General features: G+C 46.6%; 1 protein-coding gene across 1 annotated transcript in view; it reads right to left on the bottom strand.

Moving 5' to 3' along the window:
• LOC145344338 (astacin-like metalloendopeptidase) overlaps nucleotides 1–23,783 on the bottom strand; it is a 346,104-nt gene that overhangs the window by 12,756 nt on the left and 309,565 nt on the right. The window contains 1 exon segment of the mRNA XM_080191468.1: nucleotides 11,137–11,362. Coding sequence (XP_080047594.1) covers nucleotides 11,137–11,362 — 226 coding nt within the window.

Below are 23,783 nucleotides of genomic sequence, written 5' to 3'. Positions count from 1 at the left end.
GGAAATTGTAAGGAATGATTCCATGAGCATGACCATGTCAGGCTGTTGCATAACTAGTCTGTGGGACATCCCTGTTTTGGCATTGCTCAAAGACGCTAATAAGGAGGACTTTGCAGGGTATACAGAACTGAGATTTTCAATGACATTTCTGGAGCCTAGCTTAATGTCAGTTGGTCTAGCTGGTTTCATTCTGTTTAAACTTTGTAGTGGTTTGTTACAACTAGGTGGCTTGCTAGGATATTTCAGAGAGCACTTAAGAGCCAACAACACTGCTGTGGATCTGGAGTCATGTGTAGGCCAGGCCATGTAAGGATGGCAGATTTTCTTCCTGAACTAAATGAGTTTTTACTGAGGTTAAAGAGATTTTTACAATACACCAGAGAATAGTTGATGTTTGATAAGGTGAATAGCCACCTCCAAATTGATTGTAAGTAGCATGTGGGCTAATACAGACGCTTGCTTGACACTAGATTTTGAAAGCATCACTTTTAGATCTCCTACTAAAGACAGTTATAGTCACGTCATCATGGAGCAATTGTAGGATTGTGATGACATATCTTGGACATCATGATCCAGAGCTTCACAATTTACAGAGTCAAATGCTTTGGTCAGGCTGATGAACTGCTGGCGTTGTTCTCAACATTTTTCTTTGATTTATCTGGCAACAAAGGACATGTCAGAAGTCTCACAACACCAGGTTAAAGTCCAACCAGTTTATTTGATAGTAATCCCACAAGCTTTCGGAAACGGTGTTCCTTCATCAGGTGTGTAGAAGGTTCTGATTAGAGAAGGACATATAAAGTCAACAAAGACCATGCCAGAGGTTCCTTTGGAAGGTCTAACATTTCACTGGGAGGATTCCTGCAGCTGCAGCAAGTAGGTGACTCAGGAAAATGCATGTCTGGATTTTTCCTGCCCTACCAACTGGAAAACCACTAGGCTGCATTCTTTACTGTTTTCATCCGTATGATTGCTTGTTGTAGCTCTTCCACAGATGGTGATTCATCCATGGATTTTGCTGGAGACCCAGAGATTATCAGAGATTAACCCTAGAGATTATCAGTTGCCACTGTGGATTTGGGATTGAGGAATTGCTGAAAATGTTTTTTCCAACTTTAGTGGATGGCATTGTCATCTTGGAGAAACACTATCCTGTGAGTGATGCGAAGTTTGTCCATTTGACCTTTCTTTAATGGTCTGAATGGTTTCAGAAAAAGCTTCATATGTCATTTTGGTCAGTGTATTGTTGGATCTCATGGGTTTTCTCTTCCCACATGGCCTATATTTTTTGGATTTGTCTTTGTTGATCCACCAGAAGGAACTTTTTGGTTGTAGGCAATAAAATAAAACAAGATTTATTCCTACTTAAAAATTAAAGAAAAAGGTTTAATAAAGAAACATCATTACTCTAATCCTTGAGGCCTCACCCTGGTGCATTCCAAACTTTCCCAACAGATTCTTATTTATACTGAATCAGCTGGCCAGCTGACCACCACATCATTTTGTCATTGGTTACATAGTTTACAGGTCAGCTGATCCTGACAGCTTGTTACCATTGGTCACACTACAACAGTTCCAATGTTATCATTGGTTATATTCTAACAGAGACCCTTTTTTTCAAAATAATTTATGAGAACCAACCTCCAATATTCTTAACAACTTTCCAGTGCCTGCACCCCTTTTACTAAAACAGTTGGATAACTGTAAATTTGCACCAACCCAATTGAGTTTGGAAACTTTCTTGTTTTTCAGTATTTGTTTAATGCTGTCCAAATCAATTCTCAGCCACTTTTTTGTTACGTTTGTTGAGTGAACATTGTCCACGTACTGTCTTTTTCGATGTTGCCATAAAAAAAGCTCTATTAATGTGTCAGACAAATATATCCCCATTATCAACACCTCCACTAACTCTAGGGTTTTAGCTGCCAATGTACTTTTTATTTTCTTTGTTTCCCAGGCCAAGGGGTAATATTTTCCTTCCTTATCTAAAAAGAATATTAAGAATGCAGCGCCACTCAGATGTGCATAGGGTAGATTGGCATGTATAGCATCACTGATCACAACTAACTTCATATCTTCCAATTCTCCTAGTTCTGAGAATTTAATTATACACTCCTCTAATTTTAGCTTTTTTAAAGTTTTATTTGCCTAGAAGATCTTTCTTACTGAGGCGTGCCTCAACATGTCACTTAACGCTCAGGTATTATAGCTCCCATCCGGTCTTGCCTGTGTGCAGAGCCAATTTAGCTGTCCTATGATAATCCTCAACTATTCTGTATCATTATTATGGCCAGTTCCTCTTTTTCCATCGATCCTTCTCTGGTGATGGGAATGGGATTAATGCTATTTAAATATCCCTGTTGACTCTTTGTTACTCCAGATTTCCTTGTTGGGTATCAAGACCGAGATATCGAGAAGTACCAACTATTTGACTTGCTACTTTAAATTCTGTCGTTAGCTTCCAAACTCTTCTGTGCCACCCCATACGAAATCATCAACATGAATCTTGAAAATTCCAGCCAATTCTCTTTCAGATTTCCAGTAGAACATTGCTGGATCTGCTTTTAACTGGTCATAACCAGTCTTCAGCAATACAGAACCTACAGACAAGTACCAAACCCTTGATGCATTACTTAATCCATACACAATTTATTCAATCTCCACAATTGCCCCTGTGTATTACCTGCTTCTCTAAGTGGCCTCAAGAAAACTTTGAAATATTTTGTCCTGCAGAAATGCTGCTTTAATATCTATTGGCTTACACATCCAATTATTAGATGCTAGAATGGCAAAAAAAAAATCAGTGTCACTTTTCCTGCTGTGGGTGAATCAACTCTAATGTCTCTCCCCTTCAAGTGTTCCTCATACTCATGGGCTACTAATCTGTCCTTTGCTTTATAAATCCCATCTTGCAAAATTGTCTCTGTGCAAACCCACTGAAGGGACCAAGCAGGCACCTCGATATACACCTCAAACTGTTTCCAATTGTTTAACTTTTTTTTTGGCCACTCTTCTCTCCATAATCTACCAACACTTCCTTTAAATTTTCACACATATCTTGAAACTCATCATTTGTGAATTCACCCCCATTGTCTGTCAGAAATTTAGATGGTGCACGCTACCCTGTTCTAATCCTATGTGTCATAATTTTATCTGTAATGGTGTTTTCATCTTTGCTGTAAATCACTGCAGATATGCTAAACGGAGTGGTCATGACCACGAAGTGCAATAAATAGATGCCTTTGTCCTTATCCTATACCTTTAGATCAATTGCCACTACATTATTGAAATCTCATGCTAGTGGTAGACTCAAGATTGGATGTGGGGCTGTCCGTCTATATTTTATGCAAATTTCACACTGGGCTGATATTTGCTCTATGAGATCATTATTTCCTTTGTCTAGCACATCTGCATCCTCCAACAGTGCTGTCAGCCTGCCCATCACATCATTTTGTCATTTGTTACATAGTTTATTGGGTCAGCTGACCCTTATCATTGGTCACACTACAACAGATCCAGGCAGCACGATACCATATTGATTAGCACTACTGCTTCACAGCTCCAAGGACCTGGGTTCAATTCCTGGCTTGAGTTGCTGACTATGTGGAGTTTGCACATTCTCCTCATGTCTCTGTGGGTTTCCTCCAGTGGCTCTGGTTTTCTCCCACAGTATAAAAAATGTGCGGGTTAGGTTGATTGACTGTGCTAATATTGCCCCTTAGTGTCCTGAGATGTTAGGTTAGGGGGATTAGTGGGTAAATATGGGAGTAGGGCCTGGGTGGGATTGTGGTCGGTGCAGACTCGATGGGCCAAATGGCCTCTTTCTGCACTGTAGGGCTTCTATGATTCTGTGACATCCAATGTTATCATTAGTTACATTCTAACAGTTTTGGCATCACACTTGACCTGCTAGAATGCTGCCTCTTGACTTGAGTTGTTCTGCCAGATAATGAAGACTGCTTGTTTTTGCTCTAGTCAGTCATATGTTGTGGAAACATTTTCAACAAAGAAGTTTTGGTGACAATGATGTTCAAATCCAGTGATCTGGACAGAGGAACTGATATGGCTGACATGATTTGATTTGGTAAAAAGCCTGACAACACCAGGTTTCAGTCCAACCGATTTATTTGATAGTAAATTCACTAGCTTTTGGGTTAGCCCCTTCGTCAGGTGAATGGAGAGTTCACCATTCACCTGACGAAGGGGCTAACCCAAAAGCTAGTGAATTTACTATCAAATAAATCGGTTGGACTGAAACCTGGTGTTGTCAGACTTTTTACCGTGTTTACCCCAGTCCAACGCCGGCATATCCACATCATGATTTGATTCTACTGTTGTGGAATTGAGTTGGATGTGTGAAGGTTTTCTTGGTTGGTCTCGAGCTGCACTTGTAATTCCTCTATTTGCTTGGATTGTTTGAGGACTGAAATATTGATCATCCTTCTCTTGGATTCAAAGGTTCAAGAAGTTTTGGCTTTCAAGAGAATCCATGACAACCATCTGCTGGATGTTTGGACTAGAGATAGCCTCCAACTGTGTGGGAGAACATCTAATGTCCATAGCTCTGAAGGTCACAGTGGCACTAAACTTTTATGCCTCCACATCGTTCCAGGAAGTAGTAGGTGATTTACGTGGAGACCTTCAGTCAGCTGTGTCATGTTCAGTCATAGATGTCTCAAGCTGGCTACTGATGTGAGAAAATTATTTAATTTCAGGACAGACCAGATCAGCCAGGCTGAACAAGCAAGAGGATTCACAGCCATTGAAGGGTTCCCCCACATACTATTGATTGCAACTATGTGGTTATCAAGGTGCCAACTGGTCTTTCTGAATAGCTGCGGTTTTCAGAATTTTGCTTTCTTCTCTTGAAAAGGAGGATACTAATGCTGCAATAACTTCCTCAGGAGTGTACACTGATGAAGACTCAAATGCTGATGCCAGACAGCTGGAGGGCCAGGACACATTTTCAATGTAGAATCGACAAGGGGTCAGTGACGCAAGCAACACCTTGATACAAATGTTCTTCAGACAGGCTGGCATGCCCTGCCTTCCTGCAATACCATAATCCCAAACATATAGGATGGAATTTTATGAAATTCTTTTGAAGTGTCTCTGTTTCCATGCCCAATTTTATGCATTCAGTCTCGAAAATATGGGCTAGGGAATTTCTAGCCACACTGGGTAGGGCTTAATTCACCATATAGCCAGCAGCTCAGATCAGAGCCACAAACTGTGTACGCACAGGAAAAGCAGAAAAAAATCCCAGCTCTGCTGACAAAACTTCTCTGAGCTAAATACAGCCTCCCCTTCCTACTCCTCCCCTCCACCCCATGGACATTGGAGACCCCCCACAACATTACTGGTCCCCTTTACACCTACCACCTCACCCTCCCCCCTTGGATTCCCTTTCACATGGCCCTCTCATCAGCCTCCCTGTTTCCAGTGGCTGACTGCCACGACCCTCTCTTTCCCCTGCCCCTGATCATCACAGACACACAAATTCCCCACCCCCCGAACCCTTCAGCACACCTGCAAACGCTGACTTGGCTTCCTCTCCATGGTAACAAGGCAGACTGCATTCAACTCTCTGGAATGCTCTAACAAGCACATGACTTCCTCAAACTGCTTGCAGCTCCATAAGAGCTTCATAAAAACTCGAAGGATGGACAGACAGGCAGTTAGTGCTGGAATGCCATGAGAAAGACAGCCCCCGATGTTCCGATGCTGATCTTGCCAGATTGCTGGAAGTGGTGGAAGCAAGGCAGGACACCCTCTTCCCCCTAGCAGGACGCTGTCCCAGAGAAAGGGATAGAAATGCAGTCTGGGAGGCAGTGACACCACGCATTAGTGCCAGGGCACTGGCCAGGATAACTGGGAAACGGTGCCACAAGAAAATGAATGGCCTCACTGGGGCAGCAAGGTGTTTCATTTCATCTCGCATCTTCCCCCTAAGTGACCGCCAGATTCCCCTACCCCCAGCATGCTTTCAGCCCATGACTGCCAGCACCTCTCCTCTCCCAAACTAGACTATCACAACTCTTGCCCTCTGAGGGCCATCCCCTGAAACCCCTCATGCCTTCAGATTTTACATGGCTCCTTCTGACTCTGCAGGAGAAGAATATCCATAATTGCCCGGACAGGGAAAAGACAAGGGATGGTGTGCCTGAAATCTGGGTTCTCTGGGGCTATTAGTGACAACATGGTTGGGCTGGAGCATAGAAGAGAGCACCTGCCAATCTTCGACTTAATGGAGAAATCTTAAGTAAGCTGCATGCAGCCCAGATTCCTCTCCCTCTCTTGCACTTAGCTTGTGTCCTGTGTTACAGGAAGGGACCCTGACACGCATGGGCCATTTGGCATTGTAGACCCCACTGCTGCCCCCAACCATCTTGCCCCTGACAGCTCAGAAGACTCCCCACAGGAAGTGGATGAAGGGACCTCTGAGGCCGGCATCAGTTTTGTGTCAGTTTCCATGTCGCAATGCATCATCCCAGAGACTCTTACGTAGGTGGGTCAGGTTAGCGGTGAGCACCTGGATCACTCTCTGGTGCAATGACACATCCGCTGATGTACATCAGGTGGAGGAGAGAATGTCCTAGGCCTCTGGCATGTGGGAGCTTGCCAGAGGCAAGGACTCAGCTGGCCCCAGGCTACATGCTGGGACCCCTGCAATCACATCTCCCTCAGCTGCTGGAGATGCAGCAACAGAGCCATGGAATGCAGGAGGGGCTGACCGCAACACTGGACCGACTGTGAGGCTGTTAGGAGGAGTCCCAGTGTTCAGGCAGACCAGGGCAACACTGCAAGGCATCAGCAGTGGAAAGCCTGGAGCAGGACATTGTCGCCTTGACTGACAGGTTCCAAGCAATGGCTGAGTCACAGCAGGCCACAGTGGAGTCCCAGAGGGCCACAGCTAATGACCTCCACTGGAGACTCTGCGGCCCATGACTGAAAGGCTGGGGACCTTGCGGGAGACCCAGCAGGACAGCGCTGAGACACAGCAGGCTATGGCTGCAGCCTTTGAGAATTTGGTCCACACAAGGAAGATCATGGCTGACAGGCTCGAGAGCTTGCAGCGGGACAGCACAGAGACATAAGGGGCTACAGAAGCAGCCTTTGAGAATATAGCTCAGTCACAGGGGGTCATGGATGAGGAGCTGTAGAGCATGACCCAGTCTCAGGGGGCACTTGCTGTTGCCATTGACAGGTGGTCCTGACTCAGGGGGCCATCACTGAGGACTCGATGGCAAGAACACAATTGGTCCTCCAGGACTGGCAGATCCAGGTGACGCCAGAGCTTTTGGAGCTCACTGCAGAAGAACTGCCATTCACGGAGAGAAGCAGGCGCCCACAGGAACCCTAAAAGAGGAGGAAGGGGCTTGAGTCATGCCGGAGCCTTCCTCCCAGGAGACTGTGGTTGTGGCAACACCTTTGACTCCCCCCTTCCTGATACTGGGGCATCTCAGGAGCAGAGACATGAACAGGGAGTCCTTGCCACCTGGAAGCCAGCTAGGGCCCTCAAGAGAGAACAATCGCCAAGGGCATCACAGGCCATAGGGGGCAGTAGGCAACTGGCTACCTCCACATCTGATCTACATCCTGGGAGACACTGAGATGTAGTGGAAGGCCATGTAAGGTTAAGAAGTTGAAGTGGCACTGAAATGGCATGGGTGAAGAGCAACACTAGGTAATTTTCACGGAGTTTTTATATTATCACTTATTTTGAAAGCACTTTTATTGGCAGTAATAAATGTTATTTTACCCCCCATCTGTGACTAACTTGTTTCTAATTAGCCTCTAACAGAAATGTTAGAGGCTAATCTTACCCCGACAATTGCTGGAGAGACCCTTCATGTTGATGTCAGTGGGGAAGGCCCCTTAATGCACTGCTATTGAGGAAATCAAGGCTCTCAGTTCATTCACTGGCTACAATGGGGGGCATGCATTGACAGTGACTTACAGCATCTGCCATAGCATCCCCAGAACCCATGAGGTTTCCCCCCCCGCCCCCGGCACTGCCTGGGACTCTTTATTTAGTCCTTCCTTATCCACCACCAGTGGACCCAGTTGCCAGCATACATGCAGAACTCAGATAGGAGTTAGACTAGTTTGTACCAGGGCATCATCACAATGGCACATAGTGAGTCATCATCATCCTTCTGCCTGCCACAGAAACTTGCTAACGCAATATACCCAGGCCCACCACTCTGGTGTTATAATGTTGCAGGAGATTGTAGGACTTCAAGGTGTTTTGGGGGGATGGGGTTGGGAGGGGGTGAGAATGGAACCCACATGCAGCAGTACAGCCCCTTAGTGACCAAGCGCATGGTGATCAGGGCCTCTCTTGCCACCTTCACATGCCTGATCCTTGCTGCTGCCAGCCCTCCAGTGCCCGGGTGGTGTTGTTTGTCATTGTCCTCCTCCTTGTCCTCCTCCTCTTCCTCCTGCTAAGTGGCCTCCTCCCCAGCAACACCCTACTGGTCGGCCTCCATCTCCTTCTCCTCAAAAAAAGGTTTCCTCGCTTCTGTGCCAGGTAGTGCAGGACATTGGAATGAGGCGCTCAATTGGAATGAGGCGCTCACTGAATGTTAAAATGGCGGCGTGGGCTTGTTGGGCTGAAGGGCCTGTTTCCTGTGTTGTTCTTTGTTCGATAGCATACCACTACAATGCGAGACATTATCAGGGGGCTATGTTGGAGGGCCCTGCCAGAGTGGTCCAGGCACCTGAACCACATTTTGAGGAGCCCTATGCACCACTCCAGTATTGAACATGTGGCAACATGGGCCTCATTATATCAGGTCTCCGCATCAGTCTCAGGCCTTTGCACAGTATCTTGAACCCAGTCTAAAACGGGTACCCAGCTTTGACAAAGTGTCACCTGGACCAGCCAGGTCTGCTGAGATTTTCCAGCATTTTCTCTTTTGGTTTAATTTGCTACCTTTGGATGGTTCTACCAGTGGTATGCTAATACTTTTTCAAAGAATTAGAAGAAACAAATGCGACTTTAGCATCCCTAGTTTGAACAACCCGACTGAGCCCAAATGGAATACCTCTAAAGTCCCACCCTCTAACTAAACACCCCACTCCTCATAGTATTCCCACCCATATAGGAGTCCTCACCTTGCCCTGAACCCTAACTTGATTAGGCCCATCCTTAACTCCCCTGCAATCAGACCCTTCCCTGATCAAACCTGAGCTGACCCCTAACCTCCCCCCAACTGACTCTACTCCCACCTCAGACTGATTTGAACCCCTAAACCCTGACTTCTATGTTCAACCTCAATTCCTGATATCTGAACCCCCACAACGTCCAATGTCTGATGCCAATGATTTCTGACCTCACCCTGGGAGGAAATTTTACCTTCCCGTCCACCACAGAAATTGTAGCAGGCAAGGGACAGACCTGGGAAAGGCCCGTTGACCTCAGGCGGGATTTTCCAGTTTTGGAGCAAGTGTGGCCAGAAAATCCCACCCCTGAGGCTCCAAACTCTCTGATGTTCAAACCCCTCATGCCTGATCCCACACCCTGATGTCTGACCCTTTCTGATGTATGACACCACCTTCTGACCACCCCCCCCACCCAGCCAATGTTCAACCCACCCAACCCCCCCCCCACGCCTGATATCTGGCAACACCCCCCATTCAAATTCTGATCCCCCACACCTCCCCACAAGGTGCCTGACCTTACCAACTCTCCTATGATGTCAGATCTTCCCACCTAGCATCCTCACCCATTCCCACTACCACCAATGTCCAACCTCATGAACCGCTCCATGTCCAGCTTCTCATCCATGTCCAAACCTCTACCCCACCACATTCCAATAACTGATCTTAGACACTAACCTTCTCTCTAGCCTGTTATTTTCAATTATTTTAAAATTTATTTATAGGTTGTGGGTGTTGCTGGCTCGACCAGTACTTATTGCCCATCCCTAGCTGATCCAACTTCTGATTGTCACTTGAGGAGGTTATGACGCAAAGCAATTTCCACAGTTAAGGAAATACTCCTAATCCCCTTGTAAGCTTCATTGTTTGTCATTTATGAGGGATGCCAGTATGTTTAGATCTCTAATTATCTTAACAAATAAAAATGATGTGCACGCGAATAAAGTGAAGCTAAAGTTATGGGAATAAGGCGGGAAAGATGAGTTGAGGATTGTCACATCAGATCAGTCATAATTTCACTGAATGGCAGAACAGACTTGATGGGCTGAATAACCTACTTCTCCTATTTATTATAGTCTTATGGTTTAATTTTTTCAATATTTACAAGTGAAATTGAAATGTGGAAAAAAATACCATTGCTACCTTTATGGTCTCAGGAAGTCTTATGTTAATAGCATTGGAGTTGAGCATAGGGGCTTTGTCCATGATGCAGTCTCCTAATTAGGAAGCACTTGTGTAGTTTTCTTGTAGCTGTAGAATTATCAGCTAATCACAAGTTTCACCACTAAAAAGCATGCCCCACTGCAGAATCAAACTTATTTCCTGTGCATGCTGCCAGAACTTTATGTTTTAATTGTAATTGCATGGGAAATGAGAAAGAACAAGAGATCAGAAGTGGCATACACATCCAGTTCCACTGTCAGGAACAGCACATCCTGAAAACTTCCACCCCATGTCAAAATTCTTGAATTCATGATCATCAATTCTAAGAAGTGAAACTTGTTAGAATATCCATATTGGATTTCAGGCCAAGAACTGCTTATAACAACACTCCCGGATGTGCCATTTCATAAGTGCTGGGAGAAATATACAGTAGTTGGCACTACAGGTTTCCATAGGTTCCTAGATTAAGAAACGGAAAGTAGGCCAGGCGTTTCTCTCTCTCTATTGGTGTCCAATGGTCCCCTTCTAGAAGTGGACATTGGGTGAGACTTGGTTGTGAGGCTCTCCTGTAGTTGATTTCATCGGCAGACACTCCATGTAAACCTCATGTGTAGAGCCATTTAATAACAAATGACTCCTGATATTTGTGACAACCGGTAAAATTTTAACACCTTCATGAAGGAAAGAATTAAGTGGAGAAAATTAATGAAGAAAACTTGCAAAAAAGGGTCCTTCTTCAAAGCGGATTTCTGTAACAACAATAATGGCACAGTGATCTTTGTAAGCTTGTGTGTTTTGAATACTTACTCGCAATGCTGTCGAAGGAAATTTTAAATCCAGTTCTTTGGACTGATGCCTTGTGTCGAAATTCTAACACAGCTGAACGTCCAACAGTGACCATGTTTGGAGGTGATGGCATGTTACCACAAAATTTTTCTGAAGCGGAAGGAGTTCGAGCAGCATCATGAATGATCATACTATTCTGTGTACAGTTGATGCCCCTCAGATTAATTCCTTCAAATTTCAGCACTACCTATGAAATAATGAGAAAGTGAAAATATATTATGCTAGCTCTCATTTTACTCTTTCCAACCATGACTGTGATGACAAATTCAAATAGAATTTAAATCATGATATTTAAAATATTTGAACCATTTTAAATGATTGCTAGAGGATGTATCAAGTCAGTTAATGATATGTTGAAAATCTCTTTATATTATATTGTTGCTGATAAGGAACATTGAAATTTAGCACTACAAATACAAACAATTTGATCCAAACATGTTAATTTATTCATCAAAAAGGAACACTAGCATATCCTACCTCACTGAGTTAAATTTAAAGCACAGTTACCTAAATGACTAAGGAGTCTGCTTCTAGATGTAACTAAACATATTGGATTTAAATTGGATAATCTATGAAAATAGATGCAGAAATTGCCACATGAAATTAATTCAATTCCATTAATTTTAACACAGGCAAACTGCTGCATGCTCATTTCCATCATTTCTATGTACTACCAGCTGCCCTGTAATGTTCATTTAACCACACGTCGTCAGGCAATGTATTAATGTGGGAGCTTCAAATTCACTGGAAGCCAAACTACATCTGTGAAAGGAGAGATGCTTGTGGCTATTGTTGGTGCTGAGGCCATTCTCACAATTGTGCTCTGGATGAATTAACAATGACTGACTGTGAGAGAAAGCATACACTAATGTTTCTGGATGTTGCACTACAAGTTTTGGTAGAAGAATTGGAAAGGAGATATCTTGTATTTTCAGAGGGCCAGGACCCCTCCTGATATGTGATCAGAAGACGCTGGCAAGAGAATGCCAAGAATATAGCTCCAAAGACATTAATGCAGTGCTGGATGAATCTTAATAATCTCACAGAGGTTGTCAAGATAAATAAGTACATCTTCAAATGCCTTATCCTGCCAACTATACCACCAGCTTCATTCAAGCTCGATTCACTTCATCCTCATCACTCAACTATCAACAATCTCTACCAATCAGAGCCAAACCTAATATTCATATCATAAGAACATAAGAACATAAGAAATAGGAGCAGGAGTAGGCCATCTAGCCCTTCGAGCCTGCCCCGCCATTCAATAAGATCATGGCTGATCGGTAGTGGATCAGCTCCACTTTCCCGCTTTCTCCCCATAACCCTTAATTCCCTTTTCTGTCAAAAACCTATCTACCCATAACTTAAATATATTTAGCGAGGTAGCCTCCACCACTTCAACGGGCAGAGAACTCCAGAGATTCACCATCCCTTGAGTGAAGAAGTTCCTCCTCAACTCCATTCTAAACTGATCCCCCCCCTTATCTTGAGGCTGTGCCCTCTAGTCCTGCTGTCCTTTCTGAGCGGGAAGAATCTCTCTACCTCTACCCTATCCATCCCTTTCATTATCTTATACGTATCTATAAGATCCCCCCTCATCCTTCTAAACTCCAATGAGTACAGACCCAGTCTATTTAGTCTGTCTTCATAGTCCAACCCCCTCATCTCCGGTGTCGTTCATCTCACCCTCACACACTTATCACTGTTGCAAACCTCAAACCAACATCTCATAGTTTAAACACATTGACATTCATGGCTACCATATTTCCCAATCTTATTACATGGTGTATACACACTTCCTCTTTCTTTCAGGAGAAAGTGGTGTACAAAAATAGGCAATGAGAATTATTGGAAGAAAGTTACGCTGCAATGTTTTAAATCTCATCAAGGTGATAGGGATGGCCATTGTGAGAAGGACCATTGCTGAGGCTTTGGCTACTGGCAGCATCGAAGGATTTTCTATAAACCTAATCCTTCTTCTCTCATCCCACTTTTTCTTGTCTACTCTGATTAGTAAACTGCCAATGGTGTAAGCATGCACTTAATCTCTTTTTCCCCTTTATGTGCCCCTTTATCATTTCAGATACTCAAGAACTGGAAGCTACCACACAGAGGAGGAAGAGCTGGAAGAAAATGAACTTAAAGGGGCATTGCCACTTAACCTCACAGATACGGCCACAAACTCAGATACTGGCATTGCGCATTATTTTTAGGATTGTATAGAGGTAGAATTTTCATGTGCTGAGGAATTGGACTGGAACCTGGCCTGGAAGAAATGAAATGTTAGCTCACTGGAAGGCAAGGTAAGACAGCAGGGGTCTCAGATAAAGATTTTAATTTGCCAAGTTATAGAAGAAGGCTATTGGCTGTACACATCTAATTGTTTTATGCACAATGAAGTCTGTTGGAATGTGTGCATTCAATGTCATGGAGCATGAAGGGATTGAACTCACGTTTGACATAACGTTTTATGCAGACCTTTCAGCCCATCCTTTCCAACATTAAATGGGTGGCTAGCTGTGAGACCAACTATGGTGCAGTAACTGATGGCTAACCTCTGAACGTCACAGCAGAAATGTCTGAGTGCTGTAGCAGAAACCTAGATTGCTGGCATGCAATCCAGCATGCTGCCATAGAACTTCACATGCAGTGGAATCAATCTCAAACCAGGGCTGGAAGAAGTGACAGTACAATTCCTGTGTGCCAACATGAACTTTTGACATCTTGGGCGGAATTTTACAAGTTTTTTTTCTAAGTATCCAGTTGGTGTGAAAACGGGAGAGTTCTTGATCCTTTTTTTGGGCAAGTTATTGCTCCCAATCTTATGTACTTTGACATTGAAAATATGGGCTAGACTGCTTCTAGCCATTAGAAGCAGTAGGTGGGGCTTAGCTGGCCAAACAGCCACCAACTCAGATCAAAGCCACAAACTGCGCATGTGCAGAAAATGCCAAAAAATAGCAGCTCTCCTGACAGAACCCAACTCAGGTCAGATCTAGCCTCCCCCTCGTCCAATGGACATCAGGGACCCTCCCCCAACATTACCAACCACCTTACCCCTTCCCCCACCCTCACCCCGGGACCCTTTTGCACATGGTACCCTCATCCCCCCTCTGGCCCTGATTGTTGAGTGACATGACTTTTCTCTGCTCTGCAGAGACACATCCCTCCCCCTCCTCTCATACCACCAACAGCAGACCTGAAAGGCTTCACCTACAAGAAAATTGTAATAACAAGGCAAATTGCTTTAAACTTGCTGGAATGCTCTAATGGACACATGACTCTCCCAAACTGCCTGCAGCTGATCTTCTCTAACAAGGGAGAGCTCAATAAAAGCCCCAAGGATGGACAGACAGACAGACAATGGAGGAAGATGGTTTCAAAGAAGACAGCCTCCCATTTTCCTGATGCAGATCTTGCCAGGTTGCTGGAGGTGGTGGAGGGGAGGTGGGACACTCTCTTCCCCCCCAGCAGGATGCCAGCCCAGGGGAAGAGATGTCAATGCAGCCTGGGAGACAGTGGCAGCATGTGTTAGTGCCAGGGCACTGGCCAGGGGTACCAGAAGCAGTGTCATAAAACATTCAATGAGCTAATCTGGTCAGCATGGGCAAGTGTTAAATCTGACTTAGCGTCTTTCACCTAATTAACCTCCAGATTACCCCTCTCACAGTAACATGCATGCTTCCAACCCCTGACTCCCTAGCACTTTCTTCCAACCCCCACCCGCACCCCCAAAGAGCCTCACGGTCCTTGCCCATCGAGGGCTATCCCCTAACACTGTCCAGGACTCCTGCCATTAGATTCTACATGGCTCCTTCCTTTCCACAGGAGAAGAATGCCCATAACTGCTGGGAGAGGGCGAAGACAAGTGATGGTGTGCCTGAGGTCCGAGGCCTCACCCACTTTGAGGACTGGGCATAGGAGCTTGCAGGAGAGGAGGGGATCTATACTATTAGCAATAGCTAGGTCAGACAGGAGCACAGAGATGAATACTTGCCAATCCTCTATTCTTTGGAGATATCTGAAATAAATTGCATGCAGTCTAGATTTCTGCCCCTTCCTTGCCCTTAACATTGTGTACTGCTTTGCAGGAAGGGACCCAGATGCACCAGGCATCTGGCATCGCAACATCGCCCTGCTGCTCCCACCCATCTTTCCCATGACAGCTCAGAAGACTCAATGGAGCAAGGCGATGAAGGGATCCCCAATGCCGGCACTAGTTTTGTATGAGCCTCAACTCACCGTCCCTAACATCAGTGGGTCAAGTTGGTGGTGAGGGTTCTGGGTCACTCTCTGGTGAGCATGACACATCTGCTGATGTACATCAGGTGGAGGAGGGATTGTCTGTGGCCTCTGGCATGTGGGGGCCTGCAAGAGGTGAGGACTCAGCTGGCCCCAGGCTATATGATGGGCCTCTGAGATCACTTCTCCCTCAGCTGCTGGAGATGCAGCAACAGAGCCAGAGAATGTGTGTGTGTGTGGGGGGGGAAGCTGCTGACAGCAACACTGGATTGACTGTGAGGCTGTTGGGAAACTGTCACATTGACTAGCTATTGACTGTCTTGAGTAGTGCCTAGGCCAACACTGAAAGGGTGGCGTCCGTGATGGAAAGCTTGGAACAGGAAATCATCACCATGAGTGGCAGTGTCCAAACAATGGCAGAATCCCTGTGGGTTATGGCTGAGGGCCTCAACAGGGTTCTTGAGATTCTGTGGCCCATGGCTGAGAGGCTTGAGAGCTTGCAAGAGATCCAGTAGCACAATGCTGAGACACAGCAGACTTTGACTGCAGCCCTTGAGACTGTAGCCCAGTCACAGAAGGTCATGGCTGAGGGGCTTCAGAGCTTGGAGGAGACCGAGCGGGATAGTGCTGAGGCACAGAGAGCTACTACAGCAACCTCTGAGTGTGTGGCCAATTCACAGAGAGTCATACTAAGGCACAGTAAAGCAGTCTCAGAGAGCACTTGTTGCTGTCATCGACAGGTGGCCCTCAACTCAGAGGGCCATCGCAGGGGGCTTGACCACTATGGCAAGAACACAGATGGTTTTCCATTACTGGTAGGGCCAGTAATGGAGCTTCTGGAGCTCACTGCAAAAGAACCGCCATCCCATGGAGTGCACATTTAGCATCTCCAAAATGGCCACAAACCCTGCAATCTTGGCATCCTGTTGGACCTGTTCCAGGTCAATTTTAATAGACTGGCCAATCCAGGCATACAGGTCCTCCTTCACACACTTGTGTATGAAGGTCTCCAGTGGCAGTCTGGAAGGACACAGAGGTATAAAAGTCTAAAGCAGTTGTCACTTTAGCCAATGGGAGTGGGTATCTCCCAGTGTCCTGCGGTGCCAGGTCCTGTAACAAATGGCATAGGTGTTGCATTGTCTCCTTTCAGACCTGGAGCCATTATAGCACATGATATCTGACAGGTGCTTGAAGGACATTCGTATGCAGAACTTCCAGGGTCTCTGTTTCCTCCTTCTCTTGCACCTCCTGGGGTCAAATGGCAGCTATATCCTGCCTCTAGCGGCTGTCTTCCTCTCCTCCTGCGAGTGGTGTTGCCTGGACCGCCTCTGCCGCAATTTATCCTCCTATTCCTTTTCCTCAGCACCAGTAGCAACCAAAAGAACAGCAAGATCAATGAGTTGCTCTGCAAAAGCCATCAACAATCTGGAGAGGTGTTTGGTGGTGGTAGGGAAGAGCAAGGCAAGGAGAGAGAGAGATATAAAAGTTATGTTCGACACTAGCCCACTCCCCAATTTCTGACCCCCTTGTCCCCCAGGATCCGGAATGGCAAAACGCGCCCCCTACATCCATCAACCAGCACCCCCCACCCCACTCCGAGCCCTCCACAATGGCAACATAGCTCCCCCATTCTCCCTCTCCACAAACATACACCCAGAACCTATGCAGTAGTGGCCCCCGACAGTGGTGCTTGACAAGTCCTGAAGCTGCAGCACTGCCAGCTCAGTTTCCAGCCCATCCCCCACCACCAACATTGCTTCCTGCTGCTATCACTAGGGCTCAGAGGCAGTGCTAAGACCCAAGGTCAGCACTCAGATCCAAGTCTGTGCTGAGAGGCCAAAGTCGGACCCCGTGACCAACAACAGCCTTCCATTCACACCCCCCACACACTCATAGGACTCCCCCAACCTGAAACACAACATGGCCACCACAAAACAAAAGCCTCTGCAGCATGAAGCAGTTTGAAAACAGAGACCTACCCTCTTGCTCACTCTCACTGCTTCAGCGCCTGACACTAAATTTTATACATGAGATCCTATTTTACCATTTTGGTTTTAAGCCCTGAGCCGTTTTGAAACTGGGAGCGTTTCAGATTCGACTTTTAGACCCGTTCTCAGGTGCCCCCATACGCAAAAATATCAGCGATAGCGAATTGCGCTGCACAAGCCTGTGGACAGGGCTTAATGCACCCAAAACACTGCAGCTCCGATCAGCACCTCCAACTGCACATGCACAGAAAAAAAATGATAGAACATAGAACATAGAATATTACAGCGCAGTACAGGCCCTTTGCCCCTCGATGTTGCGCTGACCAGTGGAATGAATCTAATACTGCTCCCCTTCCACATCCCTCCCGGGCCAAATAATGTCACCACATGGCCCCCACAGACATTGCTCCCTCCCCATAGCATTACTGACCCCCTTATCTCCCCACCACACCACCAGACAGATCGATTGTGGCCCCCTTCCCCCTTCATCCCACTAATCTCAGGCAAAGTAGCAACAGACTTGTTATCGGACAACAAATTTTCTGAAATTAGGTATACGATATGGAAACGGACTAAAACTGCACTCAGAACCCTCCACTAAAGATCACAAGGGAGCAGCTCCAGACAAGCAGGCATAAGACATGTTTTTAAAATGCAAACAAGGGCTAACACACAAAGGGAACTGGACAGGATGGCACCAATAGAAACTAAATTAAAAGTACACCCTCATCTAATCAAATCAGCACCATTGACCTAATCAAGTGATATCAGGAAACCTCTGTAGAGACATCTAAGGATTAACATAACTAAGGAAGCTTTCTTGGCCTCAAAAGACTTCCTGAGATCAGCCAAACACCCATTGTTCAAGAAACCCCAGAGGTTCTAGACCATTGATAAACCCATCAGACAGAAACGATTACCATACTTAAAACATCAATATGAACTTGAAAACATTGAAACAGAGTGGTCAGAGTCAAAAACTGTAAAACAAAACATTAACATTCGATTCATATAACGTGTCAAAATTTGAGTATAACTGTCGCCCATTGCGGCGGGCCTTTAGAGTGCTTTCAGGACAGTTCTGTTTGTATGTCCTGATTGCACCTCCTTCGATGTTAAAATAAAGCTGTACCACTGTTGAACCTGACTCTGAGTCCGTAGTGGTCGTGTTCGCCCACTTGCGCTAACACCCTGCACTGATTTTAGTCAGAGTGGCAGCAGCCCTTCGCACCCCCGCCGCCACTGATTTCAGACATAATGGCAGGAGACCCCCTTCCCCCCACTGATATCAGACAGAGTGGCAGTGAACATTCTCCCCGCCTCCACCCCTACTGATCTCAGGCAAGTGGCAGGAGACCCCTCCACTCCCCCCGCTGATCTCAGGCAGAGAGATGCACTTTCCCCCCTCCACCCTACTGATATCAGGCAGAGCGTTTCCCTTCCTCCCACAACTCCAGACCCTCCTCCACAAGGCCCGATCTTCTCCGGACTCCGATGACTGATGCCTCCCTCTCTCTCTCTCCCTTGTCCCCAGTCATTGAGGCACTGATCCACCACCACCCCTACCCCGCATCCCCATCGCCACCCCCCCCCCCACCCCCTGCCTCTCCATCAGCACACCAGCAAGTTCTCACTTGCCTTCCCCTCAATGCTAACAAGCGAACTGCATATAATTTGCTGGAATGCTCTACCAAACTGCCTGCAGCTGATCTGTCCTAACGAGGGGCAGCTCCATTAAAACTCCAAGGATGGGCAGACAGCAGGCAGTGAAGGACAAAATGAGTGCATGGCTAGCCCTACCCCGCCGCCACCCCCCACCCCTCACCACCGCCCCCCCCCACCCCAGATTTTCTGAGGGTGACAGGGCAAGGTTGCTGGATGCACTGGGGCTAGGCAAGACACCCTCTTTCGCCCAGCAGTAGGCAGACCCAGGGGGGCTGATGGCAATGCGGCCTGGGAGGCAGGTGACACCTCGGTCAGTGCCATGGCATTGGCCCCCTTGAGCCAGGATGCAGTGCCGCAAGAAGGTCAATGACGTCATCTGTGCAGCAAGGGTGAGTGCTTAACCTCATCTAGCATCTTCTCCCAAATCACTCCCAGATCCTCCCATCCCCAGCACCCTGTTTGTTTCCAGCCCCTGACCCCAAGCACCTCCTTCTTATCACCCCCCCCACCCCCAAAGAGCACCAAGCACCACTGAGCTTGCCTGCGAAGGGCCACCACCTAATACTCTGCATGAATGGCAAATGGAATTTAATGTTGGCAAGTGTGAGGTGGTCCACTTTGGTAGGAATAATGGTAGGAAGGATTATTACTTACGTGGCGAAAAACTGCAGCAGGCGACGGTGCAGAGGGACCTCGGGGTCCTTGTGCATGAGTCGCAAAAACCCAGCTTGCAGGTGCAGCAGGTGGTCAGGAAGGCGAATGGGATGCTGGCCTTCATAGCGAGGGGGATTGAATATAAAAGTAGGGAGGTCTTGCTGCAGCTGTATAGGGCATTGGTGAGGCCGCAGCTGGAGTACTGTGTGCAGTTTTGGGCGCCGCACCTGCGCAAAGATATTTTGGCCTTGGAGGGAGTGCAGAGGAGGTTTACTAGGCTGATACCAGAGTTGAGGGGGTTGAGCTATGAGGAGAGGGTGAATAAACTGGGCTTGTACTCGTTAGAGTTTAGAAGAATGAGGGGAGATCTCATTGAGACGTATAAGATGATGAATGGGATGGATAGGATAGAGGTGGAGAGACTCTTCCCGCTCAAAAAAGACAGTAGGACTAGGGGGCACAGCCTCAAGATAAAGGGGGGGGCGGTTTAGAACGGAGTTGAGGAGGAACTTCTTCACCCAAAGGGTGGTGAATCTCTGGAATTCTCTGCCCGTTGAAGTGGTGGAGGCTGCCTCGCTAAATATTTTTAAGATGCGGGTTGATGGGTTTTTGATGAGAGGGGATTAAGGATTATGGGGAGAGGGCGGGAAAGTGGAACTGAGCCACGACAGATCAGCCATGATCTTATTGAATGGCGGGGCAGGCTCGAAGGGCTAGATGGCCTACTCCTGCTCCTATTTCTTATGTTCTTATGTTCTTATCATTTCTTTCATGTTCCTTCTGTCTCTACAGGACCAGACCAACCATAACACCAGAGAGAGGGAGAAGACAGGGGCTAGTGAGCCAGACTTCGGTCCTCGCCCGCTTTGAAGAGTGGGCGCTGGAGATGTCCAGGGAAGGAAGATGCGGACTGTCAGTGACAGCAGTCAAGAACTGAGTCAATCGTCCACTCAATTTGAGGCAACTACTCAGGGACATGGCTTTTGGGTGCGAGGGGCAAGGTTTAAAGGAGATGTACGAGGCATGTTTATTTATACAGAGGGTGGTGGGTGCCTAGAGCTCGCTGCTGGAGGAGATCTCAGAAGCAAATACAAGAGTGATCTTTAAGGGGCTTCTTTAAGCTACATGAATGTGATGGAAATCAAGGCATATGGCCCCCGGAATGGTGGGGGATTATAATTCAGATGGGCAGCCTGGTCGCTGCAGGCTTTGGAGGGCCGAAGGGCCTATTCCTGTGATGTAATCTTCTTTGTACTTTGTTCTTTGACCAATGGAGAAATATGAATCACGTGTTTTGCACCCTGGATTTCTCTCCCTCCCTTGCACTTAACCTTGTGCCCTGTTTGCAAGGATAGAACCGGACACACCTGGGCCATCCGGACTGCAGGGCCCGACTGCAGCTCCCACCCATCCTTGTCTAGACAGCTCAGACGAGTCATCAGAGAATATGGGTGAAATATCCAAGGGTGGCACCGTTTTGACGTCAGCTTCCACCTCACAGCTCACCATCCCAGATACTGACACATTAGTGGGTCCAGTTAGTGATGAGGCTTCTGGGTCACTCCCTGGTGAGCTCGACACATCTGATAATGTACATCGAGTGGAGGAGGGAATGTCCAAGGCCTCTGACACACGGCAGCCATGATGTAGGGATGCTGGTGTTGGACTGGGGTAAACACAGTAAGAAATCTCACAACACCAGGTTTAAGTCCATCCAGTTTATTTAATAATAATCCCACAAGCTTTCAGAAACAATGTTCCTTTGTCAAGTGTGTGGAAAGTTCCGCACACCTGGCCAAGGTGGGGTAGAGCAAATCATCTGAAGTTGTTGAATTTTATGTTGAGACTGGAAGGTTCCACACACCTGGCAAAGGAGCACCGTTTCCAAAAGCTTGTGGGATTACTATCAAATAAACTGGTTGGACTTAAACCTGGTGTTGTGAGACTTCTTACACAGCAGCCTGCCAGAGTCCAGGACTCAGCTGCCTTCAGGCTACATATTGGCCTCTGCTCAGCTGCTGGAGATGCAGCAACAGAGCCAGGGAATGCAGGAGGGGCTGTGAGTATCTCCTCACTAACTTTCATTGATTGAGTGCCCAAATCAGACTTATATGGAGCATATAAGTCCAGTTTGCATTGAGGAACAGCATCTCTTCTTCCAGCTAGGCACTTTACAGCCTTCCAGTCTCAACATAAAATTCAACAACTTCAGATGATTTGTTCTACCCCACCTTGACCCCCTTTGCTCTCATTCTATTTTATTTAATTTTTTACTATTCTCTATCTTTTATTTCTTTATGGTCTTTCTTCTTTTCTCTTTCCCCCTCCCATTCTTTCCTCCCCCCTACTTCATCCCCCTTCCCTTATCTTTTCTCCCCCCAGCTTATCCTTTTCTACATTCTACCTCTGTCCCATTCCGCCCCCCACCCCCAACATCTCCATCTTTCACAGCTTACAGCTTCTCTGCCATTTGGCCATTCACATCCTTCATTCTCTCTGTGGACAGATATTAGCAGTCTTTTCCCCTGGTTTCTATGGCTATGACTCATCTTTCATTCCCTCCCCCTGCAGTATAAATATCTCCTACTTTCTATGTCTTTTAGTTTTGACAAAGGGTCATCTGGACTCGAAACATCAGTTCTTTTCTCGCCTTACAGGTGCTGCTAGACTTGCTGAGATTTTCCAGCATTTTCTCATATATGGAGCATGTCTGTTTCATGACGATTCCGGATTGGTGAACGCAGTGGTAAATGGGGAAGTGCTGGTAAAGCTGGACGTGCAGCCCATTAAGTCAATCTAAATGCATGCAAATGGCCGCCAGACCTGATCGTGGCCATCTTCAGACCTTGGTAAAGGGGGAACAGGCATGGAGGCAGGTGCAGGTCATGCTACTCAACTCAGGCCCAAAGTTTTCGCACCCAAAAATGGATGCAACTCGATGGTAAAATCAGGCCTGAGGTGTTTCGCTCACTGGTTACCTGAACGAGGTTGATAATGCAAGTGTGCTGGGACAATTGGGAGCGCAGCTCACTAATTACATTGTGATGAATGGTCTTTATAGCGAGGGGGATAGAATATAAAAGCAGGGAGGTCTTGCTGCAACTGTACAGGGTACTGGTGAGGCCGCAGCTGGAGTACTGTGTGCAGTTTCGGTCGCCGCACTTGCGCAAGGATATTTTGGCCTTGGAGGGAGTGCAGAGGAGGTTCACTAGGCTGATACCGGAGATGAGGGGGTTGGACTATGAAGAGAGACTAAATAGACTGGGTCTGTACTCGCTGGAGTTTAGAAGGATGAGGGGGGGATCTTATAGAGACATATAAGATAATGAAAGGGACGGATAGGGTAGAAGTAGAGAGATTCTTCCCGTTCAGAAAGGATAGCAGGACTAGAGGGCACAGCCTCAAGATTAGGGGGGTGCAGTTTAGATCGGAGTTAAGGAGCAACTTCTTCACTCAAAGGGTGGTGAATCTCTGGAATTCTCTGCCCGTTGAAGTGGTGGAGGCTACCTCGCTAAATATATTTAAGTCACGGGTAGATAGGTTTTTGACAGACAAGGGAATTAAGGGTTATGTGGAGACAGCGGGAGAGTGGAACTGATCCACTTCAGATCAGCCATGATCTTGTTGAATGGCGGGGCAGGCTCGAAGGGCTAGATGGCCTACTCCTGCTCCTATTTCTTATGAATGTAAAAAAAATGCAAATTGACATTTTGCCCAATTTGGGCAGGGTATCAATTGGCCCGATCTTTTTTGGTAAATGGGCACCATTCCCACTAGTCAGCTCATTCCCAACTTTATGACATTTTCACGCTGAAAAATGGGCACGATGAGATTTAAAATTCCACCCCAATGCTTTGAATCTTAGCGTACAAAGTGTTACAGCACTCCATCCATCTTCTCTCTAACAGGACAGCAGTATTTGTGCCCTGACCTATACCACTCTGTTAATACTCTTACTGTTCCCTCATGATGGAAAGCATTTCGAAATCTTAAAACCTGCTCAACTGATTTTTGCAGAGCTGCTCCAGTACGGTTCAGGTAGTCAAATCGTTGCTTCAG

Source organism: Carcharhinus amblyrhynchos, chromosome 6 (assembly GCF_965287045.1).
Source record: "Carcharhinus amblyrhynchos chromosome 6, sCarAmb.v2.hapA, whole genome shotgun sequence".
NCBI classification, from domain to species: domain Eukaryota; kingdom Metazoa; phylum Chordata; class Chondrichthyes; order Carcharhiniformes; family Carcharhinidae; genus Carcharhinus; species Carcharhinus amblyrhynchos.
Note: the sequence above shows the minus strand (reverse complement) of the source record. Positions and strands in the feature narration are given on the sequence as shown.